Raw genomic sequence first — 9,974 nt, forward strand, 5'->3', positions numbered from 1 at the left:
CGGTTATTATACGTCCTTCTGTACCACCCCACAAAAGTGTTCTTTCCCCTGGCTGCATGCACAATAGCCCTCATGTCAACCAAACCTGTCCATTTTCACCACCGCCCACATATACCAAGAAGAAACTGCGATGCTACTCACCACCAACCTTGATCTGTGATAGCCATTGGTCCACTCACATTCTCTATGCACCCACATAGGGCAACATTGTTAAGCTCACAACCACTCTAGATTCTTTTCACCCATATTCAAATCACAGCAAAACCACCAGCACAAATCAACCAAAAGACTGAAGCTCAAAGCACTTTAGCTTTACACTTTGTGCATCGTACAAATCGACAGAAATGCTGACCTCGAACTAATTTAGCTTTACACTTCGTGCATACCAAGTCACCTTCACTCGAGGCTTATCAATCCTTCGTCCATCCTCCATAATCATCACAGGTTGCTAAGACTCAATGGCATTAGAGAAGCACCCCTTAGACATGCTGAGCCCTTAGCTTGACCTATCAACTATATTAACGATTCATGAGATGTCATTCTTCAGCACTGCAAATGCCTTCAACTACCATTTAATAGCAAGTCGACAAATACAATTGTCCATGTCAAATAATTCTGAATGGGGCTCATAAGCCTAAGAATCTCTAGAGCTTTTGTTGGCTTAACTTCAATGTAAGACATTTTGGCATACTATAGTCAGAAGATTGTACTCAAACCATGAACTACAAATCAATTCCCAAAAATATAACAGGAAAATACATCAGTCTATACAGCTCATGGGTCTTGTTAGTGTGTCCTCAGAAAAGAACCATGCTGCGACTCCAGAAGTAAATGCTTTGCATGATTCATCAAAAGAACAATTTACATTTCAAAAAGTTGCAAAGCCTTGTCGCAGCTCAGGACGAAGCAATTTCTAGATTGAGATCTAGGATTTGTCTTCACAAGAACCTGGAAAGAGACGAAAATTCTGTCTATCGACATGATTCTACAGGTGGAATCTATTGCCAAAAGCCACCCAAAAAAATAGTTCCTGAAGTGATGATTCTGAACAAGGATATGTGAGTGGCTGGGTTACATGGTGGATGGTAGGTAAGGTAGTAAGCAGTAGATAGATAATATATGATGGCAACTCCACCTAGCGCTCCCAATACTCGTTCAAGCGGAATGGCAAGGAATAGAACTCCGCATTACGCGCATCCCCATCCCATTTCCTGAATTTCTTCCAATACTTTGAGCCGTTGTACTTCTTGTAGTCCTTGTGCCTTAAAGACACATCCAGTAGTATAGCCAATATGAAGCCAACCGTAGCAGGGGAAGTGAAAAGCACATACACGAAGTCATTGAACTGCAAAGGAAAAATCATAATTAAAAGCAAACGAGACGAGAAAGCTTGCATTTCCCTGCCAACATACACACCCACATGCACTTAACCCACAAAAAGAGAGTGAAAGTGTTATGGATGTTCCACCATTGTTAGTCATACCCCTCTCCATTGGCGCTCACACTGAAAACATTATCAAAGGTGCAGAATTCCGAGAAAAATCAGAGAGAAGCCATCACAACAATAAAGAGCAAAACGTTGTGTATGGTCCCGTGCACAGTCAAACTATTAGAAGCAAAGCGATTTATTTGCAAATTTGAAACAAAAATTGCACATGTAAACAGAAAACATACCCAATGGGAAGCTGACCGGACAGGTCCATGTCCTGCAGTACTGGCATATTGAGTGAAGTAATAAGGCACTGAAATGCCCATGTATACAGAGAAGCCCAGAATGAATTTGCTACGAGAATCATTCATGTGCACGAATTGCAAAAAGGAGAAACCGCAGCCCACTGCAGTATTAAGTACAAACAGTATGTTAGCCTTGAGAGCAAATCCACAAACAACAGGGGCCCAACACGACACGGGCTGGTCCACCAGCAGATTGTAATGCACTCATACTGAAGGCAATGCTAAGTACAGTAAGACGCTAAAAACTTAAAATACCCCTCACAGTTCAAGGAGAGAATCCTTGACACAGGCATATCAGACAAATGCTCTGATGGAAGTAAAATATCAAGCTCCAAAGCGTACATAAACACAGATGGCACATACCCACTTTACTGAATAGAAGGCAGAAAATTGCTGCAGAGATGGGCCCCGGAACTGAGGCTATAATGGAACCAAACTTCCCTGCAAGCCATCAGTCAAAAAATAAAGGTGTGCAAAGAGCCCTCATTCTCTGTTCCCTTGAACTCAGTAGAATATTACACTGTAACTTGCTATCAATACTTAGTTTTAATGTTTACCAAAAAGGGAGAAGAAGATCATAAACCCAGCAGCTATCTCTGTGACTCGCCGGCTGCCCACTTTAGTGACACCTAGAAGACCAACATTCTCACTAAACCATGAACCAAAACTAGGTCAGGGAATGTCGTATAATTTCCTTAAAAGCAAACATAAGGGGACTTTCTATTCTCATACTCACATGGATACAGTAGAACCAGTAAGAGTTCCAAGTAGACCATCAATCAAAAGGCCAACCCCCTACTCATGCTCAAAATATAGGCACACAACAGCATTAATGACAGTTGGGCAGATTGGAAAAATTACGTACGACAGTAAAGAATGACAAGCATACTGACCTGCCATCCAATGCCCCTGCTCATTATGAAAGGAGGTGGAGGAGTTGCACTTGCAAACCGCATTGCTGCCAGGTAGCCACCCGTAGACTGCATACACAGCCCCACCCAAAACCACGTTTGTTCTAAAATGCTGAAGATTATGGGTTTATGCACATTTTTTGGCATTAGATATAGATGCAATCATAGTATGCTAGCATCAACACTAAGGCAAACAAATCCCTAACTTCCACATATAGCATTTTTTGAGACTTTTGACAAAGCACCATTGAAGAAAGCTCGTCTGAATTCTTTTGTGCAGCAAGTGGAATATGTCTCAGGCACAAGCTAAACCATACCATACTCGGATGAAGCACACAGCTAGACATACCTCAACAGTCGCAACAAGAACTGAAGCCATCATGGAGAAGGTGTGAGCCGCATCGAATGTAGGATGACCCCACTCCAGAGGGTAAGGAATTCTAAGCCTGAAAGCACAGTTTTGACATTAAGAAGGTATTGCCATGCAAACAAACGTTTCAATTTGTAGCTGCCTACTTAAATTGATTGATGCAAGTAGTAAAGGGGTTTCAAGGCTTATCACTCCAAATAGGTGCATCGCCAGTTTAGTTCCATGCGAGCTTTCATGGTGTAAAGGACCAGAGGAGATAAACAAAACAATTATGATAAAGGAAACCCCTGACACAAAGCTCTTACTCCAATAAAAGAATTTGGGCATTTCACAAACAAGAACAAAAGAAACCTAAGTTTCCGATATGGTTGGAAACAAGACCGGCAGAATCATGAGCCTGCTTACCAAGGTGCAGCCTCCACTAATCCAGCACGATCAGTCCGGCAGTGTTGTTGAGTAAGCACAGGTGTGTGCTTGTAAGCTCCACTGATAGTGAGCAAGTAAGCATAGGCCCAAATCACAGGCACGCTCAACAAAATGCAGTACCGCTCCAACTTGTTCTTGTACTTGACATACTGCATTTTGGTAAGAACCACAAGCAAACCTTACATTTGTACTGATTGAGATGAGTATCAAAGCTCTCAGCAAGAAAGTGAAAACATGCGCCTCATGACAAATGATGGCCATAGAAGCTATCTTTTCATAAGAGTTTTCAATGCATAATAAACTATTTCCTCTTAATAAGAGGAATTCTGATTCAATTGTGCATTTCCTTAGTGTACTGCCTCATTCAAAAAAGTGATACTTACTTGGGAGAGAATCAACAAGGCAATCAGTTGTGGAAGCCCAATTTCAATGCATTTTGCAACCTGGATCAATCATCAGAATTTAAGGTGCATCCTTGGCCAAAACATATACTGTGCAACAACAGAGCACTCACCCCTGGAAACCCTAAAGTATAAAGCCCAAGGCCAACTAGTCCCACCAAAGGGGCAGCTCCTAACGGACTTATGTACCTGCACAAAGATGTAAATCACTCACCACTTGGTAGGAAAATCAAAAAAAGGTTTTAAGTATACAATATCATCACTCATGATGATATCACACAAAAGAGAGGTTAATATCTCAGTTGCACCGTACCTCACGACAATTCCCCATAAGCCACTGAAGCCAAGAACAATTTGTACAGTGGAGGATGCAATCAGAGCTCCTTGAATAGCCCGCATAGTATGCAAAAAGCGCTGTAAACAAGGTCACCACATCATTAAGCAAACAATAAACATCTGCAGTTTGATGACAAGGTGAGAGGATAGCTCACCTGATGCTGGTCACCGATGGCTTGCATTTCATCAGAGTAGATGATAGTAAGGATTGGCACAATAAATGCATATGACCCTCCGATTACAGCTGGCAGCCGCGTCCCAAACCAAGATTGAAGCAGGGTGTTGAGACCAGTTGCAAACAGCAAAGTCTGAATAACTCTTACTTTCTCATTCTGGCAGCCATAAAGAGTAAATAGAGCTGAGTGTTAAGATTCCAGCCAAAACTAATATGATCACATAGCCAATCGATGATGGCGATAACTCACATTGCCACCTCCCATCTGAGGTACAAGAAGAGTGGGGATGAGAACCGTGGTTCCAAGGACAACAAAGTAGTGCTGAAATCCCAAGATGATTGCCTCCGCTGCATTTGAGGAAAACCTTGAGAAGTGGATCAATGGAGGAAACCAGAGCTTCTCCGTGAAGCTTTAAAGAGAAAAACATGAGTAGCAGAATATGTACAAACAGGGCTTCCAGGAGCTAAACCGAGTAAATCTGCAGCAGATGTAGACTTCTGTGTACGTACACAGCTAACCCTACAGATGCAAGTAGCTAAAAGAGGCAACTATACACACAGTGCTTACAAAGTGGTGCAAATGTAACGGAGATATGGAGCATCAGAAACAGAGCAAGCGAGTATGTTCATGGAGTGTCAATGGCGATAGTGAGCCATCTGAAAACAGAGCATTCGAGCGCAATGGAGTCTGAAAGAATGAGAAGAGGAGTACTTACGCCATGATGGGGGGCTGGAGATGCAGTAATCGATATTGGGTAGCTGGTCGCGAGGGTGTAAATGGCTGTGATCGTCCGCTTTGGGCCCCTGGTTCTGGTTGTTAGTCATCTTCTCTCTCGTCCCTCGCACCCTCTCGCTACACACACACCATTACCATGCAGCAAAACTGTATGTACAAATGCCCAACACTCACAAGCACTCGCAGAAGAGGAAAATCTACATAGAAGAGAGGAGAAGAGGAGGAAGACGAAGCCAATAGGCAGGGGAAGCAGAGAGAGAGGAGAGAGAGAGAGGAAAAGAGAGGGAGAAGGAGGAGAAGAGAAGTGCTTTAGCGGAATTAACATATTAAATAAATTGAAATGCGTATTTTAATTGCCAAGTGCCATAATAGACGTATAGAACTTCAACGGGCTGTCCTTGTGTCCCCTTCCTCTCTCTCCTCTCTCCTCTGAGGCCTCTGCTCTCTCTACAATCATTCTCTCTCTTCAATGCTCTCAATTTCTCAGTTCAACTTTTCAACTTTCAAATCCCTCCCTACCACCTAGGCTCCGTTTCCCCTCTCTCTCCATTTCTCATTCTCTCTCCTCCCGATTGTCTTTCTATCTCTGCTTTTTCATCTCAGCCAAGTCAAAATTGACGAGGCTGAGAAATTCATCGGATGCCATTCTCTCTCTAGAAATCACATTTATAAAATTATATATATATTATATATATATAGTACAATCCACCGCCTTAGGGCAAATTCAAGAGTGATATAACTTATTGTTTTCTCTGAAATTCTCTCCTTGATTTTCTCTTCCTAAAAACTCTTCCTCTCTCCCGCTCTCACATTACAGCCCCTGTCAGCTATCAGGACTACGTATTTACCACAGCCGCCTCTTCCTAGAAGTCCTCCAATTTCCACACCCTAACTAAGCACTCGTTCATGCTCACCCCTCCAAATTTCAACATATCGCTTCGTTAGTGCCAAATTCCAATAGCTACACAAAATTGACTCTTCAAATTCCAATAGCTACACAAAATTGACTCGGGCAAACGAACCCCCCTTCTCTCTTCCATGTAGGTGACAAAACTGATGAACCTTGCCCCTTGACATGTGAAGCGCCTCTTATATGTTTTGAAGATTGTATAGCAATGAACCCTTTGTTTGTGTGTGTGTGTGTGTGTGTGTGTGTGTGAGAGAGAGAGAGGGGGACAATGAGAATGTGGGGATGTTCATATTGAAAGAGTGTGTGTGTGAGTGTGTGTGTGTGTGAGAGAGAGAGAGAGAGAGAGAAAATGAAAGGTGAGAGACTCGAGTAGAGAGGCCACTAAGGGTGGGTTCAGACTAGGCGGCGGAAGAAAAATGGAAGGGGCGTCGATCTTTCATGGCGAAATTTAATTGGTTGGAGTTGAGACGCTCTTCCGTCAGGCCCTCCATTTTTCTTCCGACCCCCCCCCCGGAAGAGTTGATGGCCTCTCGCAGTCCCCTTCACTTTTTCACTTTTCCTCCTCACATTGTTCACACTAGGCGGCTGCAGATTTACGAAGGTTTGTTTCTTCCGTCGGTTCAGTCTAAACCCAGCCTAAGGGTACGAACTCAAAATTTCTTTTCATGAAACCTCATGGCAAGACGAATGCAATGAGCTACTCTGCACTCAAAATTGAGTTCCAAGGAGGAAGATCAAAGCTCCCCAAGTTAATTGTTACCCTATTGGCCCCTTTACCCTAAGAACTTGCTCTACTTTAATTTTGAAGATTCAATAGCAAGGAAATTGTTGTGTGTGAGAAAGATAGGGAGGGAGGCAGAGAGAGAGAGAGAGAGAGAGAAGGCTCCCTCTGTATGTCGAATGCTGCAAACACTTATTGCTGCATGTGCATCACTCGTTGCCACCGTCGCCTAGTCCCTCTTGTGGCACACTTGTTTGCCCACGTTTCCATGCTATCGTCATTCGACATTGGCATGTTCCCTACATTTTGTTGTTCTTCTTCGCCATGTTTCTTTGTAGCTAGTGTTGGCTCGAGTTGCACCCTACAGACGCTACATCCTTTTCTTGTCGTATCCCTTGTCTCTAGCTTAGTATATGTCGTTTATAATCAACCTACACTCAGCACATGCAATGTCTTCAGCTCATATCTGCCTGAAAGGCAAACTGATTTGGAGCTTTTTCATAGCAGAGAGGGCTTCCCACCTTGTCAGCTCTACGAGCAACTTCGGTCCTGCTTCAGTTCTCGACCACCTTTTATCCAGAGTCATCTTGTTTTCAACCTTGTTAGGGTGGCTTTTGCCACACAGCGCATACTCATCCAAAGTATGAGGTTGCGTCGAGGGCCTGCTTTGTGCAGTGTAGCAAAAAATCACTGGAGGACTCCCCATTCTTAATTTAATCCAGGCACTTAACATAACACTTTCAAAAGCACAAAGCAAAGTAGGGTGTTTGCTTGCAGGGATGGAACCTCTTTCTTCAAATTTAAGGGAACCTTGTGAGCAAAGGGCCCCACATCGAGTCCTGTTTGTTAGTCTGCATGGAGATACATAAATTTCTCAACTTAGGAAATGAATGGTACATGTTAATAGGCGGGTCTGCTTTTCTTTGTTTGTTCCCTTGTTTTTGCCTAGCTTCCTTTTGTTTTTTTTCAACTTGCATTCCTTGCTTTGAATTTATTTTTTTTGTGTGTGTAGGACTTGGTTTTTGCAAGCATTGTTTTCCTCATGCTTTTCAATCTGACTTTTTGATGGGTGACTGAGTGTGGGCATGTGATTTTATATGGATGGGTGTGTGGTGTGGGTGATATGTTTCAGAGCATGTTTTTCATTTAATTTCATTGGTTTCCTTCATTTCTATTTTCTTCATTGTGGTCCTTGTCTTTCGTGCTTCTTGAATTTTTGCGTTGGGTTGTTAGGTTTATTGTTGTTGGCTTGTTGCTTTGCTCTACCAGGTTTCTACATCAGGTTTCCAAAGTGTTGTTATCAGATCCTCCTTCGCTATCAGTTTTTGCATTGGGTTGTTAGGTTTGTTGTTGTTTGCTCTCTATTTTCTCTACTAGGTTTCTACATCAGGTTTCCAAAAGTGTTGTTATCGGATTATAAGACCTAGGGTAACTAAACTTGGGATCCCCCTCCCTACCGCCCCTTATATAGGCTAGCTCCTAGCACTTGCCCTAAGCGGATCCCCAGTCCGCACTGGTCTAGTCGGCCCTTGGCCTAGGTCCTTGACCCCCTAGGTTGGGCCTTGCCCCGTAGGACCCTTGTCCTGACATTACTCCCCCCTTAAGGAAGAGTTTTCGTCCTCGAAAACACAAGTAGTAATATCTTCTTAAGAATACTGATGTTCTCTTTATTGACGTCCCATAAGTGAGCCAGTTGTCTGTATGACCGATAATTGGTGCAGTGAGGAGATTCAATGAAACCAAGAGCAATATCTTGATTTTCAACATTGTTGTCCGTTTACAACCACTTGGGTCTAAATGGTAACTCCATTTATAACTCACTTGAGTGATGTAAAGGAGTAACCACAACTAAGAGTTTGTCCAAAGGCATAACTAGTTTTCATATCTTCTGAAGGTACTCGAATAATGCAAGGAAACCTTGGCATAACTTTCCATGCAGTTGTGAGTCAGATTTCCTACTAGCCTGAGTATCTTGAAAAGTCTGTAGATAGGGAATGTCCTCATGTTGCATTTCTAAATAGTTTGGAATACAAAGAACTACCTGTTCATCCCTAATGAAGGTTACTTGCCAACATACTTTGTCAGCACACTTGGTAAGTCCTTGACGTATGAAAGTATTGACACAATCTCCAACCCCACCACCAGAGGTGTTCAAAGTCGAAAATCATACTTAAGTAAATTCTAGAATAGGGAGAAAATCATCTATTGAGAAATGTGTTGTGCTAATGTATGCTCTTAACAGATCCTTTAGCACCAGATTACTCTTTGTAATCTGCATATCCCCTTGGATAACTGATAGTACTAAGTTGTGTTTTCCTCACGGTTTACAGACAGTCGTCCCAGATGACTAGTAAACAGGGGAATCACAGTAGTGTTTAACATTGGTGAAGAATCAACAATGTCTGAAATAACCATCGTGGTTAACTTGAAAAAATCCACAAACACCCAAACCGAGCCATGACCTCTATTGGTGATTAGTAGACCCAAAAGTTATCTCAGAGAGATAGTGCACATAGAGTGCAAAATGCTTCATAAGCAACAACCTGAGGAATATGCATGCCGTTTCAAATCAACCTTTGCTAAACACTAGGGCCCATAACACCTAGTGTGCATGCGTTTAGCAAAAACTAACCCGAATCTGTATATCCATAATGATCCTTGCAAGTACTTATGGCAAAGGTGATGCGCCTAGCACACATTAAAAGAAATGTAAATAGTTCTGAAAAGAAACTAAATACTTTTAGTTGCAATCTTTTGCAAGCCTTGCTGGAACGTCTGAACCATAAGAGAAGGTGAAACATTGATCACTTCTAGGTACAGACAATGAAACTTTTTCATTAACAACTTATAGCCTTGCTATATGTGTATAAACAACCATCTGTAATGTTGTTTAGCAGTACTTGTAACTTAACAAGGCATTCTAAGTATCCGACAATTTATGGCCACGAAATTGCTCCTGATACGTCGTGCTAAAAATGGTATAGAAAATAGATGTGACCAGCACCTAGGGACTTTGTCGTGACACATAATTGAAATAATGGCGCCAGTGTCAGTCCAGAAACTCATATTCTCCACATGTGGAATATGTCTCATGTAAGGATGTGTAAAAAAGAACATCCTTCAAGTACAAGATGTACTTGTGTGTGGAGGTAACTCTAAACCTACGACAAGAGTGAGAGGGACCCTCATTCATTGCTCCACACTGGCTAGACCAAACTCCTTGAGTTCCGAGACCATGTTGTATCCCATGTGAC

General features: G+C 42.4%; 1 protein-coding gene across 1 annotated transcript; it reads right to left on the reverse strand.

Annotated features, from left to right (window-relative positions):
* Positions 1–704: 704 nt before the first annotated feature.
* Positions 705–5,399, reverse strand: LOC147461691 (nucleobase-ascorbate transporter 6-like). Its single transcript, XM_086509164.1, has 14 exons — positions 5,070–5,399; positions 4,604–4,701; positions 4,334–4,510; positions 4,156–4,256; positions 3,956–4,031; positions 3,825–3,884; positions 3,421–3,590; positions 2,995–3,091; positions 2,628–2,714; positions 2,471–2,529; positions 2,292–2,383; positions 2,098–2,175; positions 1,675–1,835; positions 705–1,345 (listed from the first exon to the last, which is right to left on the reverse strand). Exons 1-14 carry the CDS (start codon positions 5,176–5,178, stop codon positions 1,136–1,138), a joined length of 1,575 nt encoding a protein of 524 aa, XP_086365290.1. The 5' UTR covers positions 5,179–5,399; the 3' UTR covers positions 705–1,135.
* Positions 5,400–9,974: the final 4,575 nt, after the last annotated feature.

Source organism: Adiantum capillus-veneris, chromosome 3 (assembly GCF_014529385.1).
Source record: "Adiantum capillus-veneris isolate H3 chromosome 3, ASM1452938v2, whole genome shotgun sequence".
Classification (NCBI taxonomy): Eukaryota; Viridiplantae; Streptophyta; class Polypodiopsida; order Polypodiales; family Pteridaceae; genus Adiantum; species Adiantum capillus-veneris.